This window comes from Dermacentor silvarum, chromosome 8, assembly GCF_013339745.2.
Source record: "Dermacentor silvarum isolate Dsil-2018 chromosome 8, BIME_Dsil_1.4, whole genome shotgun sequence".
Taxonomy (NCBI): Eukaryota; Metazoa; Arthropoda; class Arachnida; order Ixodida; family Ixodidae; genus Dermacentor; species Dermacentor silvarum.
In genome coordinates, this window is record NC_051161.1 from 2,584,749 (window position 1) to 2,611,773 (window position 27,025).

The 27,025-nt window shown below is 47.1% G+C and overlaps 1 protein-coding gene across 3 annotated transcripts in view; it reads right to left on the reverse strand.

The window, feature by feature from the left end:
• LOC119460522 (E3 ubiquitin-protein ligase SHPRH) overlaps window positions 1-27,025 on the reverse strand; it is a 245,675-nt gene that overhangs the window by 60,244 nt on the left and 158,406 nt on the right. For all 3 annotated transcript variants that reach the window (XM_037721440.2, XM_037721439.2, XM_049655121.1), the window contains 4 exons: window positions 17,663-17,733; window positions 12,638-12,790; window positions 5,421-5,522; window positions 1,907-2,164 (listed from right to left, as the gene is read on the reverse strand). In XM_037721440.2, the coding sequence (XP_037577368.1) occupies window positions 1,907-2,164; window positions 5,421-5,522; window positions 12,638-12,790; window positions 17,663-17,733 (584 nt within the window). The remainder of the gene's footprint in view (window positions 1-1,906; window positions 2,165-5,420; window positions 5,523-12,637; window positions 12,791-17,662; window positions 17,734-27,025) is intronic.

Here is a 27,025-nt window from a genome sequence, read left to right on the forward strand (position 1 = left end):
TTGGCCAGCGTTGGCAGTTTCATGGCCCTCGCTCTCTATGAGCGCCGTGATATTTTCTGGCACTCAAGGTTCTGGTTTCAGCCTCACTGGCTGTTCGTTCGCACCATGTGCCCTTCTCCTCCACTTCGTCTCTCTTTCTTCCTCGAGCACTCCTTGGGGCGCCCGTTTGACGGGAGCGTTCGTCGTCTCCGCCGACTTCCGTGCTCCCAGGCAGCCACACTGTAACCGGTGTTTCGTTTCCCGCAACTGCACTATAAGCGATATGTTTATACATTGAGTGCTATGGGAAAATTAATGGGAGTCTGAAAAGACCGCACTATATCCGGTCCTGCACTATAAGCGGTTACGTTATAAGTGGTCTATACTGTACTTAAAATCTTCCTAGGGTGGGCCGAAAATAGGCATTTCCGACAAGAGATGACATGTGTTCAACGCATTCACTGTTTCCTAAGCTCCGCTGAAACAGACGCTGCCATTAAAGTGGTCGCTATCGGGGTCTCCATAAGGGTCGGCGCGTGCGTGCTGACTCATGAAGTTCGAATTATCCGGCGATGGCCAATTTTAGGATCGAAGTAACGAAAATTTGGGCCCATATAAATGCATGGGTGCCAGCAAGGACCTTTGGTCGGAATCGAATTAACCGGAGTCAAATTTACGGAAGCCTACTGTACTATGTAGTGGTATTGCAAAAATGCAATTTTTTTACCTAACCAGAAGTACAAGAAAAAAAAAAAAAAGCAAGTTTATTGCACAGCAAATAACCTAAAGGAATATTATGGTTTCTGGTCAACAAAATTCTCTAGTACAACAGTTTTGCTGGACAGCAGTTATTTAATGTTGTCATGAAGGAAGGATAGCTGCTCGACCGGGAGCAGCGACCACCATCCTGCTTGTCACAATTCCTTCAGACACCGAAAAGAGCTGCTCACTGGACTGTCCGGTATCAGCAGAGCTTAGAGTGAAAATTGCTGCTGATTGAGATGGTTATTACAGTCAATCAACAGTGCTGAATGGAAGGAGCCTCTTTAGAAGCTTTTGCTGTGGAGGACATACCTGGTTTCCTTGCTGTTGAAATTTTCCTTGCTTCTTCTAAAGCAAGGTGTTTAATCTAGTTTGGCATTGAAGCCATCCTGGTGGTACTCAAACACTTTTGAACGAGGGTCTAAAAATATTGCCAAGCTTGCTACTTGGTCAAAGCTGTAGTTTGGAAACTAAATTGTTAGGCACTTAGCCAGATTAGTAGCAGACAGAGGTTTCCACCTGGCGGCTCGTGTTGTCCAGATGCATGAAGAGGCAGCACAATGTGCGTACTCAAGCTGATAGTCTCGGGTAGCCATAAGCACCAGCAGGGACCGTTACACTGAGGTTCAAAACACATGCTGGTTTTCTATATTAAGTTTGTTATATAGGTTTACTGCATATTTGAAAATATTCGCACACCACTAGCTGCCAATGCAATGCAGTTGCGGAACATTGGTACAGCACCTGAATCACAGCCGTGTGGCTGTTGGTTCTAACCCAGCTAATGCTGATAATTTTTTTAAAATTTATGTTAATGAAGTGTTTGAACATGATGTTACACAGATTGTTGAATTCCTAGGCTATAAGCAATGCATCAGTATATGTTACTCTGCTTGGCATGTCTTTAGTTGGTGTTTACCTGCTTTTATTTTTCTTTACTGCCAGCTAGCATAATAAGTATCGATTTTTCTCTCCTCCGCAGTAACGTATGACCTACCACTGCTTCCATTTTACAAGTTTGCTCCCCATTATGTAATACCCTGCAAAGTGCCTTTCAGGGAGCACAAATGGCAACTTCTTAGTTGTGGCCACAGTTTCTGTTAAGCAGGACAACTCTGTGGCCACTGTGCAGTGTCACAGTGGCCAGGCAATATGAGGCATGCACCTTGAGGGAAAACCTGGACTGTGGGGCCGATGGAGGAGTGGTCTGGACATAGAAGACATCCCCATGAGCGCAGCTGCTTCTGCAGACGGCACACAGCAGGCTGCCACTGCGCATGCAGGACGGAGTGCTGCACACCATCTTGATGCAGTCCAGGCAGAAGTTGTGGCCACACTGCATCACACTCCAGCGGGTGCCCAGTGGATTCTGGCAGATGGGGCACGGCTCAGGGTTGCACTCACCCGCCCTGTGGCTGCCAGCCTGTGGCAGCAAGGAGACAAGCGCAGATGAAAGCTTCGAAAGCCATCACTGCATGGGATACAGAATGTCAAGCTAATCTGAAATCGGGGAAAAAAAGACATGATTTTGGCTCAAACCAGACCTAAACTGAAAAATTACAATGACGACAGAATGACCACAACAGCTTGATGAGGAAGGTATGACGATGACAACATGGCGACTGTATGACAACGACTGAATGACAACTGCATGAAAATAATGGAATGACGACAGCATGATTATGATGGCATGATGACTAAATGACAACACAATGATGACAGAGTGAAGACAGCAGAACGATGACGATGGCATGACAATGAAGAAATGAAGGCGATGAAATGAGGACAATGGCATGAAACGACAGTGCGTTAGGGTTGGAGCTCACGTTTGCGCTTACGTACATCATCTGTTGGCCCAGGCCACCTCTGTTTGCACTACAGTTACATCTCACTAATGAAGTCGGTAAAATTCACCCTTTATTTCACTATATTGAAAGTTCGCCATACTGAAATTCAACCTCCTATGCAATTAGTCACCAACTCTACTTTTTTTTTTGTCTCTTCACGGAAGGCACCATAAAAAATGTTAAATAATTAGAGACCCAAAATCAAATTTCAGTAACAAAAAAATATTATTAAACTTCAGAGTCGGCAACCACTTATACAACGCCGATAAAGTTGTCTTCAACGCAGCAGTATGGCACATGGAAAGCAAATAAAAAAATGCAGCTCCAATGCACTGTGGTGACCGGTGTAAACGAAGCTTTCACGTCCACTGTAGCTAGCCAACATAACCACAGGTATCACCCAAAGTGCCACAACACCAAATGTTATGTTCATTAAAACTGGTCTCCACACAAACAGTTCTTCTTTCTGGGGTTTTACGTGCCAAAACCAGTTCTGATTATGAGGCACGCCGTAGTGGAGGGCTAACACGGGAGAAATGCACTTTGCCCTCTCCCGGTTCTCGTTCGCCTCTCGCGACGCGCGTGCCGCGCGGGAAGAGGGAAAGTATCCGGCGGGCGAGGAGGACACTCCCCTCGCGGAAAGGCAAAAAGGCATAAAAGAGCGCGACCGAGAGACCCCCGGGCTCTCTGACCTCGCTTGACCTTCTGCCTGGACGGATTTTACCTGCTGAAAGCCGTGAGTGACCTCGTTCGCGTGACTACCACACGCGACGAGGCAAGCCTATTTTATTAGTTGTTATACAGAGCGGACTTCCCTCTACAAGTGTGTTTTATTGCTGACAGCAATAAACGTTGTTGAGTTGACTCGCTGGTTGCCTTATTCGCCCGAACCCTACGTAGCTGCGATTACACGCGCTACGGGTTGGGGAAGACCCCCACATTTGGCGCTACCAACGTGGTTCGAATTCGGCAACACGGCGAGTTTTCTTTTCTGTTTTTTGGAGCTGGGACTACTGAAGTTGCAGTAAACGGATTAATTTTGACCACCTGGGTTTCTTTAACGTGCACTACAACGCAAGCACACGGGCGTTTTTGCATTTCGCCTCCATCGAAATGCGGCCGCCGTGGCAGGGATTCGATCCCGCAATCTCGTGCTCAGCAGCGCAACGCCTTAGCTGACTGAGCCACCCCGGCGAGTCACACAAACAGTTCAACGTAGCATCAAAACCTTCCTGGCGCCTCAAAAAAGCTTCACTTTAAAATTGCAATGAAGCGAGCCAACAACCTGAATTATGGCAACTTTGTTCACGCCCATCACATTTTGCTTTGCGATATTGCATGCACGTCATATTCGAAACATTGAGCAGGATCCGGCATGGCATGAGAAATTTGGGCCACCATTATGCATTCATTCAATAGAAGTCTTATAAGGTGGTTTTATCACAGAACACCCACATGGTTTTATGCATGAGTAAGTACAAAGAGCTCGAAAAGATTGGTTGGCTACTCATATCCAAAACTTGTTGCAGGAGCAGTGCACTCATCTTAAACGCTTCTATTTGCGGCAGAAGCGTCTGTTTCAATCTTTCAATTGCTTTTGCTGGAAATTTGTCCTTTACTTCAGTAATTCGAGGATGTGCGCTTGTTAGTGTCTCTTCTTAGTCCCATTAACTTATCTTGCACTTCAATCCCCTTCTAGCCTTCCTTAAGTCAAGGATAGCTTCTTTTGACTTCAAGATCACAGATGTGAGCTCTGGGTATCCCAAAACAAGCAGCGACATCCTTTTTCTCACCAGTTCAGATCGCTTACAAGATAGTAGTTTTGTCCTTAACTCCTTAACTGCCGTGAAAAATTCAAAAAAAAATTTTACAAGTGCAAAAAATTATGCCAAAAGTTATTCTGTATATTTTCTTGTCACAACTGCAAGACACTAAACACATACCCATGTGCGAACATTGCTAAAAATTCAAGACGAGGTAACTTATCATCGGCGCCAGATGAAGCTTATACAGTTATCCCCGAGCCTATCAATCATTTCTGCTTCGATAATTTCGCGAGTTATTCTTCCTCGTGCTCTTCCCACGATAGAGCAGTCTCTGTATTCTGGAGCGCACAGTCGAGCGGTCACCATCATCCGCCCCAGCATCAGCCCACTTGCAATGCCTGCAGTGAGCGTCGAGGAACCCACCCCGCTTTTCTGTTACATTATACCGATGTTCCCTTAAACGCTCGTTGAGGCACCTTCCGCTTTGTCCCACGTAATTTTTTCCACACTTTAAAGGAAGGTTGTAAACGATTGCTCCTGCACATTCAACAAACGGGTCCTGGTGTTTCTTTGTGCACATGCGTTTCTCAGGCAGGTCTGGTCTGGTTAGTCTGCACAGACATTGCAATTTTGTAGATGCTGAAAAGACAACCCTAACACTCGCACGTTGACCTATTTTCTTTAAACGGTGTGATAGGCCGTGGACATACGGGATGACAGCCACGTTCTTCTTATCTACACAATGCATGCTGGAAGAATTCTTTAATAACTTCGACTTGAGCAGACTCTCAGCGACGCTAATTAGGACATGTGGGTTCCACGAATGGACATAACTGGGTTCCACGAAAAAAAAGCTGAGGAGACAAACATCCAAACACTTTAATTAGACAGAAAGAACTACAGTTGAATCCACTTATAGCATTACCGGTTTTAAGAGGGGACATGGGGGAGAGAAAAATATCACTAAAATATCACTTAACTTGGAATCAGTAAGCGCAAGACTATTGTGTTCCACTCTTAAAAACTATAGACACTATAGTCTACCATACCTATAGATCTACAGTACCTTTTCAAGGTTTTGCAGGTAGAAAAGCTGCCCCAGTTTTTTCTTGAGATCATTCTTGTGCAGCTCTTTCTCATACAGAAGCATTGACCACTGTTCTGGCACCTGTTGGAAAAAAAATGATGTTATAACCAGATCACAGAGCATCCATGTACCAAATCCGCAGTTGATATTACTGGTTAATCCAGTTAATCCAGTGCCTAGTACAAATGTGTTTGGGCAAACTCTCCTCCCCAACAGCATTATTTTCACAGTGCACAGTTTTCAAGCGCATTAACAGGAAGCTGCCACCAGTTAAAGTCAAACAAAATTTAAAATTCACCAAAAGTGATCAACCCGGAATATGACCCCAGATGGCTATCAATGAGAGTTGACAAAGTGAAGACATCTGAGGGCGGAAATAGTAAGACGTGACTGAAGGCTGGGGAAAGAAACCCAACAGAGGGGGCACTACATCTACTAGTTTAGCCTAGTAGTAGTACATAAATGTTTAAAAGATTCATCAGCTTGTTACCACAAATGATAAACCTTAAAGTGGTCTGAGCTACCCTTTGAGATTAATGAGTGAGCGCATTCCACAGCTAGCGTGTGGAGCTTTGATGGTATGTCAGCCAAATTTTAAACATAATTAGCACATGCAGTGCACTGAGCTAACAAGTGGAACATAAATAGTTTCCCTCTTTGCTGTTTTCTTAAGGCACTCAAGTTCAAGCACAGTTGCACACTTATTTGGGCCTGCGGCCCCGGTCCAACTTGCAGCCCGCTTGCATGGCTCACATTATGCTGCATACCACACGTACGAACAATGCCAGATGCCCCACCACCCCTCACTCTCCTGTAAAGAAGTGCAGGTGCTTTTGCCCGGCAGATTTACCTTCAGCCCAATTGGCTATTGAATGCGGGGCCTTTCTCACTATGGCTCACTAGCTCCTATAGCTGCATGTGGCCACATGTGGCTGAGCAGGTGGAGCTTTCACCCATGCACTGCCACTCCATAGTCCTTTGTTGCATCTCACTCTTGAGTGCTGGTATTCTCTGTACCTTGGTGGTGAGCTAATAAACTCGCTGTAGTACTCCTTGCTGTGGGTCATGGAGTGCGGATGAGCTTCCTGTTCCACTTTTTACACCTTACCCAGCCAGCACCAGGCACATTAGCCTGTAAGCACGCCCGCAACGTCAGCTATTGGGGTGTTTTTTCTGGGGGAGGGGCACAAATTTGCTGTTAATACAAATTTGTGCATGCAAGCATGCCCTTTCAGATTTGCCAATAACTACTACAAAATGAGTAAGCACAGCTGTTAACACGTCCTGTCAATTCAGTCATTATTCCACTGCTGCTCTCAAGCAGATTTGTCAGAGAACCACCCTGAAAGGCTCGTGCCAACCTCCAGCGAATGGTCCCAGGTGTGAGTCTCAGGGGTGGTGGTGCGACTCATGCCCTAGCAGAGAACCTCCTCTCATAAAATTATGGCTGCAGCCATTTTCGACAACTGGAAGATTATCAAAAGTGCAGCACAAAAGAGAGAAAAATAAAATACATCAAAGCTAGGTGACAATAGGTGCAGTAGTTCTCTAATGTACATGCATGTGCATGCATATACGTTGAGGGTAAGATAAATAACAGGCAGGGCACTGCTACTGGTGACAGCCCCACTTGAAAACAGACGAGTCAAGGAAGAAGAGCAAAAGCAAACACTGTGCTTGCAATATGTCTGTTCCCAATAGGTACTTACTCAGAAAATTACTTTGGGAATAGTGTCATGTATGCTCCTAGTGTTGACCACCACCTTCATCGCTGCCATGCTATCACATTTTTTGAAGCACGACACTGCGCTAACAATGTCAGATCGTTCACGAGTCCTGAAAGCTGTCGTGCTCTTCTATATAGAGGGGCCCATCTAATAAGTTTTATGTGCATGCTCAGAGATGCTGGTGGCAGTTATAAATAAAGAACAAACAAGCCTTTCGACCCGATACATGACGTCCACGTTTGCTGCTCCCACTGCCGCCGAGTTGTTTGAAGTACAGACAAAAAAAGCTATATCACCTTCTTCACCAATATGCCCGAATGCTTCTCTAAGTCTTCGAAGGTCAGACAAACACTGATCACGAAGCACTGCATAATCATCGACCAATTGGCCCGACCCACCCATCGAAGCTCGTACCGCGCTTCAGGGCAAGAACATGATGCAATCAAGACTCAAGTTGAAGATATGCTTTGCGTCAACATCATCCAACCGTCAAAGAGTCTGTGGTCATTGCCTGTCGTTATCGTGAGAAAAAAAAAAGACTGCACACTCTAGTTTTACGTCGACTACCATCTTCACAAAAGTGTCATGAAAGAAGCCGACTACCCGCTCCTAAGAATCAACGACACGCCATATCGGCTCTGCAGTGAAAATTATTTTTCCTTGATGGACTTCAACAGCGGCTATTGGAAGATTGAGATCAACGAAAGCGACAGGGAAAAGACTGTCTTCATCACACTGGATTAACTTCTTTTTTAGTTTAAAGTCATCCCATTCAGACTCTGTTTGGTGCCTGCAACATTCCAGCATGTTATGGACACCAGTGTTGGCAGCGCTGAAATGGCATACTTGTCTCGTCTATCTCAACGACGTTGTCATTTTCACCACTACCTTCGATGAACACCTTCAGAGGTTGCAGGTGGTACTTGCAGCGATTTAGTTGTCAGGACTGACCCTGAAGCCAGAGAAATGCGCCTACGATGAGCTGCTGTCCCTCAGTCACATAGTTCGCCATGAAGACGTGCACCTGGACCCCCAGAAGACCAAAGGCATGGGAAGTTTCCCGCAGCTTAAAGATGAAAAGGCCGCCCACAGGTTCTTGGGGCTCTGTGCGTATTACAGATGTGTAATGAGATTTTTTGCATATTGCCGAGCCCTTCACACACCTCACGAAAGCCGACATACAGTTCGCATGGGAGGCACCACGGGAAGATGCATTCAAGGGAATGGCATTTATGGCAGAGCTAACACAGCAGATTCTGCATTTCAATTACACCATCCATTGCTGAACCGTCGCTTACCACCCCAGACTAATGGCCTCACAGAGCGTTTAAGCAAGACGCTCGCCAATATGTACGTGGAACGAAGTTCTTCCATACATCACGTTCACGTATAATACAGCGCGGCAGGAGACAACACAGATGAGACCATTCAAGCTAGTTTAAGGCCAACAAGCCGCCACCATGTTGGAGGCTACGATGCCCCATGCATGGCGTCAACACAGATGTTGCCAGCTTTCTTCAATGCGCTGAGGAGGCCCGCCAGCTCACCTGATCACGAATCCAGTGACAACAATGCACTGATGCTCAGCATTACGATGCTTCAGCCCATAGACGTCTCCCCTTGAGCCCTTCTTCCGTGTAGGTTTGGACCTTCTCGGACCCTTCCTACTGCTTCAGGAAACAAGTGGGTTGCAGTTGCTACCGATTATGCGACACGCTATGCAATGACGTGAGCGCTGGCGACCAGCTGTGCTACAGACGTAGCTGACTTTCTCCTCCGTGACGTAATTTTAGTCCACGGTGCCCCACCTCAGTTGCTGACTGACCAAGGTCGTACACTCCTGTTGAAAGCGATCGACGATATCCTGGGCTCCTGCTCCACGCAGTAAAGATCCCCACGTCCTCGCTACACGGGCCCATACCGCGTCCTTCAACAAGAGACTGACGTCACGTACGAGATTGTGTCCACCAGTCCGACTACATCTTCTGTTCCGTTGTCCAGCGACGTCATCCATGTTTCGAGACTCAAGCATTACCACCCTTCTTCTGCTGTGGGTCCTTAGTGGCGCCAGGCCAGCGCTTCTGTCGCCAGGGGTCATACTGCATGCTATTCGAAGATTATGCTGACACTTCAATGTAGTGGGACGTACCCATAACCAGTCTCTGGCTGATCTGAAGACGACGACGTGCCGTGTTTGATGTCGGCTGGCTTCCATGTTGGCCAGTGCTTGCTAGCCTTTGTAAATACACATTGTAAATAGTTCGCCTACTGTGCTTCCATGTAACAATTAGTCATTCCCGTGCATCTTTAGAAGCAACAATATCTTTGCTCAGGCAAATAAGTTCCAAAAATCCCCTCTTGTACTGTCAATTAACGAATGGAATTTATTACCAGCAAACGTAAGCACACTTAAGAGTCATATTCTTTGTTTACAAAATGCACTGCTAACCTGCTGGAAAGTAGCAATGATGTTTGAGAAAAGAACTATGATAATTCATTATTTTTGTCTTTGTTCAATTTTGTTACAAAGACATCGCTTATTCTTTCAACTAGCTTTTTCTTTTTCTTATATTTTTATTAAGCTTACATGTGTGTACATAACTTGTTAGGAGTGTTATGCGTTGTACGATTCGTCAAGTGGCATTTTTTTTTACATTTATCATCATCATCATCATCATCATCAGCCTATATTTTATGTCCACTGCAGGACGAAGGCCTCTCCCTGCGATCTCCAATTACCCCTGTCTTGCGCTAGCGTATTCCAACTTGCCCCTGCAAATTTCCTAACTTCATCATCCCATCTGGTTTTCTGCCGACCTCGACTGCACTTCCCTTCTCTTGGTATCCATTCTGTAACCCTAATGGTCCACCGGTTATCCATCCTACGCATTACATGGCCTGCCCAGCTCCATTTCTTCCGCTTAATGTCAACTAGAATATCGGCTATCCCCGTTTGTTCTCTGATCCACACCGCTCTCTTCCTGTCTCTTAACGTTAGTCCTAAGATTTTTCGTTCCATCGCTCTTTGTGTGGTCCTTAACTTGTTCTCGAGCTTCTTTGTTAACCTCCAAGTTTCTGCCCCATATGTTAGCACCGGTAGAATGCAATGATTGTACACTTTTCTTTTCAACGACAGTGGTAAGCTCCCAGTCAGGATTTGGTAATGCCTGCCGTATGCACTCCAACCCAATTTTATTCTTCTGTAAATTTCTTTCTCGTGATCAGGGTCCCCTGTGAGTAATTGACCTAGATAAACGTACTCCTTTACAGACTCTAGAGGCTGACTGGCGATCCTGAATTCTTGTTCTCTTGCCAGGCTATTGAACTACATATACACTATATACAAGCACATTTATGTGCTTGTATAAATTGTTAGGTGTACCTGTTTATGCATTCTACGATTATTACTCACCAAATTATTGCTATTTGCTATACCCCCCCCCCCTGATGTAATGTCCTGCAGAGCCCTAGAGTATATAAATAAATAAATAAATAAATAAATAAATAAATAAATAAATAAATAAATAAATAAAATACAGCCTTTTGCCACTTTTACTAGCCGTACAGGCTCCAAGTACATGCTTGAAATGGCCGAAAACTTCGTTAAGTCAAAACCGTGTCACAAAATTACTTCATTAAATTGCAAAAAAGAAAAATACACGGTTTTCAATGGAACTGAGATTAGGAGATTAAAATATAGTTCCTTACACCACAAACTTCGTTAAATCTAGGTTTGTTATACCGAGGTTTGACTGTATTCAATTTCGAATCACATAGTGAGCGCTTGAATAATTCAATTCACTAATCGAATATTCGGTTTTTTAGAATAGTCTATATAATCAATGAATGACCGGGCCGTGGTCGGTGCCCTGACGCGCGTAGCGTTTCCACGGCACGCAATCTCTTTAGGTACAAGGTTCGACCAGGTCAACCATACAGATAGAAACGATTAATGCTACCCAGACAGAAAGAACAACAAAAGCAGCGCGTATGGTAAGCACGGAAGCATGTGTGAAGATAGGGCCAATTAGCCACCGGAAGATAAGCTGATCGTATCTAATACAAGTGTTCAGTGTTCACGCAGGCAGATTCACACAGTTCGTAGCTTTCTGTCCAAATGCGAGCACACAGGCGAACTTGGCACGCGTGCTCAAGGCAGTTACTTTCCCGTGTGATCTCATGACCTATCACTGATGAACCACCCATAGAAAACATATTAGCGACAAGCTTTCCATAACGGTTTGCGGGCCATTAACACATGAGCTCAAGTTACGGTTTCATACCGAATCAACGCAGATCTATTCACAGCAGTCAAACGACCCTCAGAAAGCCGACAAACCGCCTCGGCAACGAAAGTGAGTGTATGGGATGACCGTTGTTCGTGGCCTGCCACGTTTGCGAAACACCGTACGGTGGTCCCTCATTCCAAACACCATTCGTTGGCATATAACGATCTCTTTTCGTAGTTCCGAGCAACCCGACACACGACTAGCTTCAGATTTACATGGCGGGCTCAAAAATGTCATGTGATCAGAGCGCTGACCAGCAGCTGCAGATGCATTTACACGGATGGCAGATGGACCCAAATGGAAAAAAAAAGGGGGAGGGGGGGGCGAACTTGCCGTGGGCCTCCCGATTTTAGAACTCTTTACCGTGGGCGCCAAATGTGGTCGAGCCGTGCGGCACCATTGATTGCGCTGAGTGGTGCCGATTGTCACATGATGTGCATTCCCCACTTTTGTCCATCATCCAGATTAGCCTTAATGAGCTGATAACCTGTACAAACCACCTGCCATAAAGATAAAAACCCTCCTGTTTTCAGGAAGAAAACTGGAAAGCAGAACTTTCTAAGCAATACAAGATTGCCATTAAGCCCAGTATGGCCCACTATTAAACTGAAAACTTCAGGACAACTTCACTACTTCTTCAGCTTCAGAGGGAAAAAAGCACTTGACTCTACCCGACTGCAATTCTATCGATAAACAATCATTTCCACAACTTCATATATCAACTGGGTTGCAATCAGTGCTGGCATACTAATTTGGTGTTCCCATTATTAATAGTAAAGTACTATACTGTAGATCTCGCTTCATAGCTACAAAATTACTGATAGCTAGCTAGATTCTTGTTACGTAATGTGAGTAGCCTCTTGAGCATGAGCAACACCGTATTTCTTGCACAAAATTTGTAAGCATAAAAGCTTGTGTTAAGTTTCCTGATTTGTGATATTCGATTCGATATTTGGCTTTTTTTTCTTGCTTTGATTTGATATTTGATTCGAAATGTACTACTGTATATTCGCGCACCGCTAATTACAAGACATTCTAGTGCGACGTTACACAGATCACCAAATTCCTAGCTCACAAGCGCTTAGCACAGTGAAAGAGCAATGCAGCTGTCTGGTGAAGTTTATTGCACATCTCTAGTGTCCCTTACAGAGCAATTGTGAAGAAGCAAAGCACACGTCACCTCCCACGGCCTGAGGACGTTGACAGGCAGAGGTGGGGCATCCTTGTCCACCTCCTCGCTGGGCAGATGGACTTCCAGGCGGACGGTTGCCATCTCCAGTTCATCAAGGGCACCCACAAAATCCCTGATGTTCATGTATACTGCTCGCATTGCCTGGACAGAAGAAATAAAGATAGCCTCCCAGCAACAGCCCCGAGAGCAGCAGCAGATTAAGCATGTAGGAATGAGGGGTCTTATGTCATAACAGTCTGGCCGATGTTGCTGCAGAAAGCGCACTTGATAACAACCGTGTGCAACTGCAGCTTTAGAATGCAACATAGCTGTCTCCATATAAAACAGTGTACTTAATGTAAAATGCAACCATTCATAGAGTTGGACCCATTTACAGTTAAACCTGCTTATAACGAACCTCCATATAACGAATTCCTGGATATAATGAAGTTTTTCTATTCCCCGCCGTTACTCCATAGAAGCACATGTATTTGAGACCTCTATGTAACGAAGTGGCAGGGGGAGACCCCCTCGATATAACGAAATTTCCCCTCCGACAACCTCGAGATTTCGCCCCAAATTTTGTCATTTTTGCGCGAGCAGCAACCGGAAGCACCTTCTCCGCTGCGAAAGAATGCGAAGCGATCGCACGTGTGCGTGCGTGCGTGCGTGTGCGAGGCGGGCCTGCATCCCTCGACCCGGCGATGTTGCCCCCGCGGGCGTGACCTTTCCCCCTCCCTTCATTCAAACCTGATCCCGCCGCTTGCTGCAGCTGGCCTAGCCCGCCAAGCCGGCACTCTCTCCTTTTCCAGTTGATGTGCACGAAGCGCTTGCTGGTACACGCTGTGACACATCACACTCGATGAGCGCAGACGCACGTTGTCAAACGCTGGCGGCGTGTGGAAGCGCCGCTGGAGAAGCGAGCGAAGTGACCTTCGTGCTGTTGTCTATCGCTTCAACGAAAACTGAGCACCGAAAACACACAGCACGCACAAAGCTACGAGCCGCCGACGCACCTACACTGCTAGGCTCTGCCCCAACGCAGATCACTTTCAAGATACAGCCCGCGCCGCGCACGCCACCGCGCAGTAGGCAGTTGATGCCAGAGTACAGTACAACGCTGCCCCGCTATCCCTCCCCCCTTGCTCCCTCGCCGGTGCCTCGAGCGCAACAGAAGAAGGTGCGCTTCCTCCCTGCTTTTCTTGAGCGCGCGAGATTTAGACGCGGTCGTCGGCTCCCCTCGCACGTTTTCACTTGCACATACAGCATACGGCACGCAGCGACTGCGTTATCGCCCTTGGACTTTATGCAGAATATCTATAAGCCAAAACCAATTTTAGGGCCACAATGCGTCATAGACAGCATCTTTACATAGCAATTACGGATCTCTAGGGCCATACTTTTGCTGTCGCGCCGGCACTTTCGGCGGCCAATGCCATCGTCAAGCCACCAAGCCAAGCGACATGAAAAGTCAAAATGGCCACTCGGGCTGGCGCAGGGTGGCAGTTCGCAACGTACGATGCGGGAACGGTCCCGCAGTTGCGAGGCAACAGCGGGGTTACCAATGCATTGGATTCTATGGGAGCTGTGCTGGGACCAGCCGAAATAGACGTAACAGCCGGGAAAACGCAGGCCCCCGGAACGTAACAGCGGGGTTCTACTGTAACACTATACGACGCCCTCGTGACGCTCGCTCTTCGTTTCCGATGCCTCGCGCTTGTGCGAAACGACACGCGTCCACGCATCCGGTACCTGGTGTGACATTCCAAGGATGAGTGCTTCGACGAAAACGGAAAACGGGTGCGCGTTACAATTGAGGGCGCATTAGAACGGAGTAAATACAGTAAGAGTTTCTTTTTGGAATTTTCGTGCCGAACCTGCATATACCGAAATCCTCTTTATAACGAAGTTTTTCGGGAATTTGTCAAGTTATTTATATCCAGGTTTAACAGTATAACGAAATCGGTAATTTCGTGAAAAGTGGTTGTTGCCATAGTTCGTTACACGTGGACTTGCCCTTCCAAACGCACAAAAATTAATGAGACTGCAGCTGGCATCGGCACTGACAATTTGACACCACTTTGGTACAAAAAGAGAATTTTCAGTACCTTCATTATTGTTCCCGGCACTTTTCCACATCTAACTGCAAGTTTCCATTAAAAAATCTTTTGTATGTACAGTGTAGACCGCTTATAACATAAGTCGCCGGTGTTGCGAATATCCGCACTATAAGCGGTACCAAACTATAACCAAAACAACTATTTTATTGCGATAATGGACACTTCAGGCGTATTTCTGCCGTCGCTGTCACCGTGCTCTAGGTTCCGTATTCGCTTACTAAATAAATTAACAAGCACGGTGTCACGTGCGCACAGCAAACATGAACACATCTCGCTCGTTGACCGCGGAAACGAACTGTCAAAACGCTCGAGTGACGAAGCGCAGCGAGCGAATTTACCTTCGTGCTATCATGCCTCTCGCTTCAACGCGACCTATAAGCGCCGAAAACACGGCGCGCGGCGGACTTTCCCCATCGCAGATTGCTTTCAAGATAGGGCCAAGGTGATCGTATCGCCGAAGTGGATCGTCGCAGATAATGTCCTGTTTCGGTCTATTTAAACCGTTCCGCATTGCTTTGCTGGCGAAAATCCTCTCCTTCTGTTTGCGCGAGTCCCGAACGCAAGTTTCAGATTCTCTGAACGCCCGTGTTGCGGCTTGATTTCCGTCCGTTTCCGCACACATGATCACTTTCCTTTTAAATGCGGCATCATGACGAACTCGGTACTTCATGATGATAAAGCAGACGCAGAGACGTTAAGACAGACACGTGTACTGCAGCACATGGAGGAAGCTACGGTACCTAGGCTCGACGCGCGTGCGCGGCGGCCATTTCGAAATGCCGACGGCTATATATGGTAACGCAGACTTAGGATCGTACTCGATTCTAACGTGCGCGCAATTTTTCGACCTGTTTTATAGGAAAAAAAGTGTGCGTTAGATTCGAGTAAACACGGTATTTGTGGCTTGAGGGGAGCGTTTTCCGTCTAGGTTGACTGCCGAACTTCCAGGCAGCCGCACTGTAACCGGTATTTTGTGTCCCGCAACTGCACTATAACCGATACGCGTATACATAGAGTGCTACGGGAAAATTAACGGGAGTCTGAAAAGACCGTATTACATCCGGTCCTGCACTATAAGCGGTTACGTTATAAGTGGTCTATACTGTAGCTTGTACGCTTTATTAAACTTGCACTCATTAGTTCTATATAACGTCATAGTATTTTATTTTATGTCTCGACCAGTTTACTTCTTTTTATGTTAGTACTTGTTTGTTGTGTTAGTAACAACCTTACGTCCTTGCTGTATTTGCGTAACCTTGATTTATTCTATAAAATTTGTACAGGAGATCCCCCTACAGCACAGAGCTTTGGGACCTCCTCCTGTATATTTTCTTGCCATGTATATTTTCAGGAGTGAATGAATAAACTTTCATTCTTTATTTTAAAGAACCAAATGCACCTTCCCAAGTCCTTCGAAACGGCACCCGGCCGGTTTCAGTCACCTGGTATTCCGAAACTACAAGCGCATCCACTGCTACCTTTTTTTCGAGAGCTTGCGGTATATTTTGCTACCTGTAGGAGACGAGTGGATTCTGCATAGGATAGCGAAGTATTCTAGTTGGCTGGAAGCAGGAACTACTGTGGCATGCCAACATTTTACAAAGGTCTTGTTGTTACGGTTGCAGATTCGGTTATGCACAGACTAAGGGCTGCGAAGTTACCATTTTTTTATGTCGCTTTGGCCAAAAAAGTGCGAAGTTCGAAAGTTCGAATGCCATCACGAACTGTAAGCACCGACTCTGCAACTTTGCGTGGCAGTGGCGTGTCCATAGCAATGCTTGAACGGCTGTTGGTTCAAATTGGTCCCAATTGTCCAAACAGCAGCGTAGTGCCTGCGGTGCCACACAGAGAACTGCGCAAGAACAAGAGTGCTGCCGCCGTGGCTTCCGAGATTGCGTGTGGTGTTACCTAAATGCAGCACGAACTGTGCACTAGTGTGCCGCCATCTCCGAGATCGGAGGAAACGGCCACTGTACGCTGTACTGCATCGCTCTGAAGCATACTGGAGACATGCCTCGAAAGTTACCATAGTATGGTGGAAAGCAAGCAACTTTCCTCGCGGCTTCTGAAATGCGCGTGCAGCGCTCACTCATCTTAGCAGTTGAATCTTCGACGTGGTCGGACTGGGTGCACTGCCGTGTGCCCAGTTTGGTTGTGGTTCTATGCTACGGAACTTCGCTTGCGCCATCCATTTACACTGATCAAGTTATCCTGGTCACTGTGCTCAGCGTTTGTTCGAAAAGTACAGCACTTCTGAAAATGTTTGTTATATCTGGATGCAGCTTCAATAGGCAGGGTCGGAAAATCGTACATGCAGTGAAATGTGGCTGCTATAACCGATAGATTGTTATATGTGAGATCATTATAAGTGGGTTTGACTGTAGTACAAACAAACTTTCCAACAAAAACAGCAACTTATGGATGCAGCTCAACAACGTGACAAAATATGGTGGCCCCTACTAAATGTTAGCCATGATTTGTATTAGCATGAGGCACAGTGCAAGAGACCGTTGTTTGCTCATTCTGCCAGTGATTAGCGAGGCAACCTCGATGAGTGAGCTACAACGAGCCAACAGGTGCTCTGCTAGGCCTATCAGCTTGAAAAAAGTGGACTGGACAAATCAAACAGGTGAACATTGCATCTCCTTCTCAAACAAGCTCAAGTAACAGTGCCTTCATTCCAAAATACGTCATTGTAGCAAGCACAGTAGCTAGTAATACAAGCATGACGAGTCACCAGAAACTGAATAAAAGTGGAACAAACCTGCCTTTCAGCAAGCAAGCTTTTGCAGTTTCCAAGGGTTTCACTGTGTAAGGGAGTGCTATGTAGCATACAGTATTTGCAGGGCAGCACAATATTCAAGAAATATAAAGTGAAAGGCTCAGACAGATATGTTACCACTTCAACACTTACCCGAAATTCTTTCTTCAAAGCAGCAAAGAGCTGGACATGCACTTGACCATCACTGCACAAGGCTCTGTCACCTACGCAGAGTTCGTACAGAACATTAGACTCAAAATACAAAGAGAAATCAAGGATGACAAATAACAAATTTCAAGGACGGGAAGCAAACCTTATTTGCACACATACACTGCAAAATAATGAAACTGCCTTTTTCTTAGCTGCAATTTCTCACAGCTGTAGAAGCCCACGCTTCAAGCTCTTCAAGTGGCTTTTCAAAGTAGACTTTCCCATTGTAATGATGTCGATCAGCTCCTAGCATGATGGTTATTAGTAGTAGTGTACAGCTTCAGCCATTAAAGATACCACATGAAAGCCAAATGGCTGAAACTTACTTTTTGCCAGGCATTCCTTGAGCTTAGGGCTCGAAAATAGAGCCATGATGGCTGCGGTGTGAACCAACTAGCAAAACAACAAATACAGTGGTACGGTCTGGTCACTTGGTCTGGCTTTGTCTAGCTTTCTTGATGGCAGTGATGATTTCCACATGCCTGTCATGTTTAAATCATTAATGTGACAAAATATGGCGGCCCCTGCCAAATGTTAGCCACGATTTGCACTCGCATGAGGCACAGTGTAAGACACCGCTGTCTGCTCATTTTGCCAGTGAATAGGGGGGCAACCCTACGATGAGTGAGCTACAACGGGCCAGCAGGTGCTCTCCAAGGCCTATCAGATTGAGAAAAGTGGACTGGTCATACACAAATCAGACAGGCAAACATAGCTCCTCCCTCTCAAACAAGCTCAAGTAACAGTGCCTTCATCCCAAAATTTAAATGACTGTGGACACGCCACTTGCATAGCTTAGCGACACTGCGGAAAGAAATTAACTAGGACCATTTCCCAATAGACAGTGTTCATGGCATAGCCCCGATGCAGAGTTTGTTACTTTGAATGTTCAAAAGTCAGGTCTAACCCTCGTTTTGAAGGAATTCAAGATGCACATTTATTTTCAAAGGGTTTTAATGGGCTGTAACAACTGGTAGCAGCTGCGAATTCACCATACAGCAGATGATGTGCCGACACAGTGGCTCCTCTTCTCGTGACCGCATGGGACGGGGAGAGCGCCCCGTATAGAATGATCAATTCAGGAAGACATTGAACACCCCTTGCGACACAAAGCAAAGCACTGCGGTTAAATGTAAGCTAGCCAGCATCCTAAATACCAGCTATTTATTTGTGGCTTTCCTCCTTCATCCTTGGCTGACACCACAGGTCCTTGCATCTCTTTTTCCAAATTCAAGGGTTTTCAAGGATTTCAAGTAGGTGTACGAACACTGCACCTTCGGTAAGGTGTGAAGGGAATTGAGGGGCTGCATTGTAATTTCGAGCAACTGTTACGTTAATTCAGCAGACAAAATGAGCAAAGCAATGTTTTTCTGTGGCCTCAGTGTCTGCTGTGTGGGGATCGAGCTGCCTTCCCACGCCTCGTGCCCCAGCTCGAGCATTGTGCTTAACTCGATCTCTGGGAACCGCTGCCGTAACGGCAACATGGCGGACACGGCTAGCGTGCCGGAGCTAATTTCCCGCGTAAACCGTGTTTCTCCCCCCTCCCCCCCCCCTACGCTTGACTTCACCGGGACGTGCCCTGATTGGCCTCCTGAGTGGCGGCCCCCGGGCACCCTCTCCACCCGAGCTCTCTTCCGCTGAGCACTTCCTCACCGCAGCAGATGCTCACAGGCCCATGACGAGGTGGTTACGTGGAACCTTTGCTCTCGCGACTCCTTGTTATCGCGCTTGGTGGACTGCTACCCGGTTAGCCCTAGCGCTGTGGGCGCGTCTACTTTATCGGTCTTGCTGTGAGCCTTTGCCCGTAAGTGCCGTGACTGTCACACTGTGCTGTATCTTGGGTGAATAAACCCTTGTCTGTTGGCGAACTGACTCCGAAGCCTTCTCTGCGCCGTGTCGGAGAGTCGACGAAACCTGCTGTAGCGCCTTTGTGCGTTGCGGAGTGGAGGAGCGTCGTACCCTTTCCAGACCGTTGCTCGTAGAGTGAGCCTAGTGCAAACCCATCTCCACAGCTGAAGCAAGAGGAACAGATCGAACAAAAAGCATATCTATGCCAGGCAAAAAATATGGCTGTGCTAACATCACAGAGGTCTCAATTTCTGGTGCGAACAAGAAATTCCAAGACCCTCTGCACTACCGTGAGGAAAGTGTGGTGTCAGTGAGAGCCAGTATTGTTCTGCTTCAGACTACACAGCTACCTCCTTACTCGTCAAGCTAAACCGCTACACACTTGAGAAAGACACACATTTTGCAAATGTAAATCAAGAGCTCATTCTGTCACATGGTAGACTGCACCACAAGACGATTCGAGAGCAGATGAAAGCGGCCGGTCAAATGTATAGTCGCATGCAATATGACCTGCAACACCCATGCCTGTAGTCGAAGGGACTCCAAAACTGCATGGCGGCTCTGACATACGAAATATTCTTTTAAATAATACAACCCACGAAACACAAAACGTCTTGAAAACTTCTCGGAACGGCTACAAACAGCTATAGACGTCTTGGTATGCGCGAAGACGTTAAACAGATGTTGTTGGAAACATTATGTAGCAGGAAGTACGGTTAATCAAATATGCTATTGTGTTTCAGCTGTGGTAACAGCCCACCTCTGGCATCACCAGAGTATACTTTGGTGAATGCCTTGAGAGCGTATAACTCAAGAACTTTTTAGATGTTTTTGTCAGAAAATATGCAACATGCTTGGGCGTGCGCGTGAAAGTGAAAAAGATTTAAAATGTGCGTGCCCGACACGCAGCGTTACATTCTGTGGGACTTTAACTAGCCATATGCAATCCGTTAACGTCGCATCATATAGCCTTTCGCTGCTTTCCCCCTTTGGGTGAACAAGCAGGATAAGCCTTTCCGATTTTTTCACTCGATGAGTCTGTCACGAATGTCAAAGTTTAGAAAAAAAAAATGTTGCAGTTTCGCCCGAAAGGCGAAGCATCGATTGCGATAGCAAATTAGTAGAGAGCTATTCGGAGTAGGGATAGTAGTTTTATCGGCTGCATAAACTTGGACACATTGGCTTACTAACTTAACAATCGTGGTGTCAGCGCGCACAAGCAAACATGAATAGATCACACTGAATGACCGCAGACAACGACTGTCAAAACGCTGGCAGCAAGCGCAGGTTCGCGCGGTCTATCGCTTCAACGGAAACTGAGCGGCGAATGCACAGCGCATACAAAGGTCAGAGGCGTGTGGAGATAAGAGACGGTGCGGGCGACCGGCACCGCCGGGCAAAGTGCAGAGGAGTAGTTGTTGGCAGAGGAGAAGCTGGCCCCCCATTCCCGCGCTGTATTTCCGCTTTCATGCTTTCGCGTGGGAGATGAGTGGCCAGTTCCCCTTGCGCCCGGTTGCAAGGTAAGCATTTGGTGAAGCAGCACAGTGTTGCCCCGCCTCCCTCCCTCCCTCCCTCCCTCCCATACCCCCACGCCTTTTCGCGCGACGGTCGCGTCTGCTTTCCGCCGTGCATTCGCTCACCGTGATAGCGCGCCTCGCCCGCGCACTTTCGCTCGCGCATACGGCGCGCGGCGACGATTTTATCGCCCTTGGAATCTATATGGAACCTCACGGCGACGGCAGAAATCCTGTTGAAGTGTCCATATAATTGCTATCGCAATAAAAAAAACACCGCATATCCATGGGGTGAATGATGATGAGTGGGCGAAGCTCCGGAGGGAATCATCGGTAAACCGTGAATCTTCCATGTAATTCGCCCAGTCTCGCCGCACTAAATCGAACGATTGACTTACACCAATGACACGCGCCATATGTCACGTCATTCCTATTTTATAACAGCGCCCTTCATCATAATTGCACCATCTCCCGCTTAAGGGGACGCTAGCACAAACGCGTTAGAAACGTGCAGTACTCTCTAGTAAGGGGGAGAAGCCACAGCGTCTTACGCAGCTGTTTACACATGCCGGAACGTGCACCGCGTTTGCCGACGCCATCACATGACTGATGAGAGAGTATAACCCCCGTATTCATAAACACTCCTCGACTTGAACTTGACTTGCCACCGCCTTCAACGCATTTCGAACGCGCTGCCCAAGGCGGTGGCAAGTCAAGTTCAAGTCGAGGAGCGTTTATGAATACGGGGGTAAGGCGGAGAGGCCACAGCGTCTTACACCAGCTTCTTACACGGGCCGTAACGCGCTAGCACAAACGCGTTAGAAACGCGCAGTCTTTCGTTAATGTTGGGTATTTATTGTCATCGTAGTGTGTGTGTCCATGTGAGCTTCGTGGCGTAGTGGTTAGTGCCGCGCGTTCGGAAGCGAGGGGTCCCAGGTTCGATTCCGCGCTACGGACACAACTTTCGGAATTTTTTTTTTTTCATAAAAGTAGACGTGGCTACCTACTACGACGACAACGACTACTACTACTACTACTACTACTACAGAGGAGGGACAGACCCACACCCTAAGGAGCTTCGCCCCTAAACATAAAACGGCCGGGCGCACACTTGCGCGCCCGTTCAGCGTCCTTATCAGAGCCGTGCCTTCCTTTCCCTTTGTGTGAACAAGCGGTGAAGAAGCCGGAATTGCGATACCAGCTATCGTCACCAACAGATCTGGCCGCACGCAGTCGCAAACGTGTGCTCCGTTTGAGAACTGCTATCTGCTCTTGGACCACGTGTCTTGGACCGCACCAGGGGGGCGCGCTGAAGTTTCCGCGAGCGATTCAAAGGGCCATGCTCATGCTTCTCTTCCCAAGTCTTTTGCTCACGTTCAAGCCTTGACCAGCGCCTGCAGATACGGTGCAGTTCCTTACGGTACGTATACGTTTACCTGCTACAACTTGCACGCCACTTTTGTTTTGGCGGGCCCGTGCTGGCACGAAGTTTAGACTCGAATATATGTGCATGCACGGTATGTAGCAGAACGTTCTTTTGTGATTGGGAGGTAAAGCTGGAGTTTCACATAATTGGTTGAATGATTACTGAAATTCTAGCTGGGTGTGGCCTTCAAGATGGCAGCAGCGTGCTGCATTGCGTAGTATACCGGGACTTTGCTTTCTTGGCTTCTCCTCTGTGTAGCTTCCAGCACGCTAGCAGGCAGGAAAATAGTCTTGCATTGGTGTGGTAAGTTCACTTATAGTTGGAGGATTGGAAAACTTTTTGCGGCATGAGATTCGTGAGACGACGTCCTTTAATGTAGTGAGCCCATTCTATGATTACTTAAGTGTTTAGGGTACCTTTAGGAAGATAATGGTTTTATTGACATCTGGTACAATACCGCAGTGATATTAAAAAAGACACTCAGAAGGAGTAGTTGGCTAATAGCCGACCTTGATTGTCAGGCTAAGTCCACCTGTTGCTACTACTCACCAACACCACTACTTAAATAAAAGTAGCATACTCTTGTAAGAGATTTGTTTGCACACTATCTAACTGCTAATGACCTACTGCAAGTCGTGTGTGGGTCAAACCATTTGCCAGTTTAATTTCACTCTACGGTAGCTTTTTCATATCATATCTGCAACATAATTCTGAACGTCATCGTACAGCATAAGATTTTGAGAGAAAGTATTGCTTAAATTTATAAAGTAAATGCGACCGAGGTAAAACAACGGCACATATGTTGCTATTTGAAATACCGAATCACACATCTTTATTGTAAATCAAGTGTGGCTTACTCACTTTTTTCTTCACTGCTGTATTACAGAGCGACTTCTCTGGGCAGCCAGCGGTATCCAAGAGGGAAGGAACCTGGATTGCTGTGGTTACTGCAGCTACGTCTTATTTTCTGTGGTCACTTTTTCTACTGTATTAAAAATTTCGTAAAATAATTCTGCATGTCCTTCAATTTATTCGTCAATAAACCCACTTTCTTACAAGGTCAGGTAATTTTTTTCTGCATGTTGTTATGCTCATTTGCTTTGTATGTGTATTGCACATTTGATATATGTTAAAAAATGTTATGCAAGTTTTTAAAATAATATAATGTAATGCTTCAATTTAATTTTCAGTTCTATATAGTAACATGTGTACTATGAAGCTAGCATACGGATGCATGGTATGAGGAAGAAGTGGCCAATAATTTTGCTTTTGTCACTGTAGAATGGCAATCTATAAATGCTGTTTTAAAGACAGCTATAAAAGCCTGCATATTGTTTCTGAAGCCATTATACGTTATGACTTCGGAAACAATATGCAGGCTTTTATAGCTTAATTAAGAATTTTGTTAGACGTCCCCAGAATTCTGTTATAATTTATAACAAAATTCTGGGTACGTCTAATAAAATTCTTAACTTGTTCTTGTCAAGATGTTTTATAAAAGCCTGCATAATCTTTCCAAAGCCATTATTTCAGAATTCTGGGAACATCTAATACAATTCTTGAAGTTGTTCTTGTCGAGATGTTTATTAGCCAACCTTTAGTGTAACGTTAGCAGGGCTTACTGAAGTACCTGTAGACGTCCACAGCTAGAAAATGACTTGACCAGGACAGCTATTTGACTTTTGAATTATCCGTTCAAGACATATTTTAGACATCAAATAGCTGCTTGTGTGTTTCGTGGGAAGTACCGTTAAACCTCAATATAACAAACTTCAATATAACGAAATTCTCGATGTAATGAAGTATTTAACTATTTATAACTTTTTGAACATAGAACATCATGTATTTCAAACCTCAATATAACTAAATATGTTTATACTGTGGGGACCGAGGTGCGTTCCCGGGCCTAGTCCCTCAGCTCCCACGTGGAATTTAGCTCGATCTCCGGGAACCGCCGCCGTAACGGCAACATGACGGACACGGCTAGCGCGCCGGAGCTGCTTTCCCGCACAAACTGTACTTCTCCCCCCCCCCCCCCCCCCCCTGGGATTGGACTTGCCCCGCGAGAACACGACACCGGGACACGCCCTGATTGACCTCCCGAGTGGTGGCCCCCGCGCACCCTCTCCACCCGAGCTCTCGTCCGCTGAACGCTTCCTCGCCGCGGCAGATGCTCACAGGCCCAGAACGAGGTGGTTACGTGAAACCTTTGTTCTCGCGACTCCTCGTTCTCGCGCTTGGCGGACTGCTACCCGGTTAGCCCTAGCGTAGCGGGCGTGCGTCTTGCGGCGAGCCTTGGCCCATAAGCGGCGTGACTGTCGCACTGTGCTGTATCTTGGGTGAATAAACCCGTGTTTGTTGGCGAACTGACTCCGGAGCCTTCTCTGCGTGTGTCGGAGAGTCGACGAACCCTGCTGTAGCGCCTTTGTGCGTTGCGGAGTGGAGGAGCATCGTGCCCTTTCCTGACCATCGCTCGTAGTGTAAGCCTTGCGCAAACCCATCTGCACAATACACAATTTCAACATAACAATATTTCACTGCCACCGCGAAGCAATACCGCGACAATAAATGGAAACATCCGTGGACGCAGATGGTGGAATGGTTGAATTATATGTGGCCGCTTGTGCACGTGTCTCTCAAATCGTACTCTGCGTGAACAAGAGTGACCACTGAAGCAGAGCCGTGTCATGTTCTGTATAAAGTCTAAGTGCGATAAGATACTATCACGGCCAGTGCGCAGTATGCTTTAGGTGCGAGGAAAATCATGTGAGGCTGAGCCTAGAGGGATGGTGGCTTGATGATGTGTGCATCTTCTTTCACGAGCAAGGGGAAAGGGGGGAGAGCAGCGAGCTCGCAGTTATGCGACCAAGCGCACGAGGGGGAGAGGAGGTGGGGGCAGTCATCTACACAGCACGCAGCAGCAGCGGTAGACTGTTGGGCTGAAGTAATTCCTGTCTTCAAGCCTTTCAGACAAGTGACGGTGACCCGAACCACCGCGCCTGTGCGCCCTGCTGCTTGGAGCGCAGCTACCTACGTCAGCGCCTTTCAGACAAGTGACGTCGACCTGAACCAACGCGCCTGCGCGCCCTGCTGCCTGGACCGCCGCTACCTACGTCAGCTCCCAAGCTTATAAGAAGACTGCACGGATCCAGGATCTCGCTACACAGCACGCAGCAGCAGCGGTAGACTGTCGGGCTGAAGTAATTCCTGTCTTCAAACCTTTCAGACAAGTGACGGTGACCCTAACCACCGCGCCTGCGCGCCCTGCTGCTTGGAGCGCAGCTACCTACGTCAGCGCCTTTCAGACAAGTGACGTCGACCCGAACCAACGCGCCTGCGCGCCCTGCTGCCTGGACCGTCGCTACCTACGTCAGCTCCCAAGCTTATAAGAAGACTGCACGGATCCAGGATCTCGCTACACAGCACGCAGCAGCAGCGGTAGACTGTTGGGCTGAAGTAATTCCTGTCTTCAAACCTTTCAGACAAGTGACGGTGACCCGAACCACCGCGCCTGCGCGCCCTGCTGCTTGGAGCGCAGCTACCTACGTCAGCGCCTTTCAGACAAGTGACGTCGACCCGAACCAACGCGCCTGCGCGCCCTGCTGCCTGGACCGCCGCTACCTACGTCAGCTCAAAAGCTTATAAGAAGACTGCACGGATCCAGGATCTCGCTACACAGCACGCAGCAGCAGCGGTAGACTGTCGGGCTGAAGTAATTCCCGTCTTCAAACCTTTCAGGTTGGTTTTTTAATTTCACTGCTGTAGTCGTTCTTTCTTTTTTTCCGCTGCTGCTGCTGCTGGTGGTACTGCTGTTGTTGCTGTTGTTGTTGGTTTTTTTCACTGTTCATGCCAACATTATGTCCGATGATGCGTCATTTGATTCCTGCTTATCATGCCACGAGTTGTTCACAAAGGACTCGATAGTAATAACATGCTCCGAATGTTTTTTCGTGTATCATGCCGGGACTTGCTCAGGGGTGGGAGTGGCAGCTCTTAAGGCCAAACCGGACATAGGCAGGACGTGGCTATGCTCGTCCTGCAAAACCTCTAGGTTGAGGTGTAGCCAAAACTCAGGGAAGCCCAAGGCTGAATATGATATCGACATCGCAGCGAAGCTGTCTGTGATGAACCAAAGATTAGGTGCACTTCTCCCACTTCTGAGCAAAGTTGATGAGCTCATGTCGGTGAAGGAAACTGTCGTCAGCATAGAAAAATCCGTTCAGGAGCTGTCATCCCGTTACGACATGCTTTTGACAGTAGTTACTTCGCAGGGAAAATTGATTAGTGAACTTACGGCAAGAGTAGAAAAGGTTGAAAGCGGCTCATCGGCTGAGGAAGTAAGGGCGCTGAAAAGGGAGCTGAATAACCTCAATCAATACAGTTGCCGCCAGAATCTGGAAATTCACGGGATTAAACCAACTGAGGGTGAGAACCTACTACGCGAGCTGAATAATATTGCGCGCAGGCTGAACATAGCGGAGGTAACTGAGAGGGACCTAGACACCGTGCACAGACTTC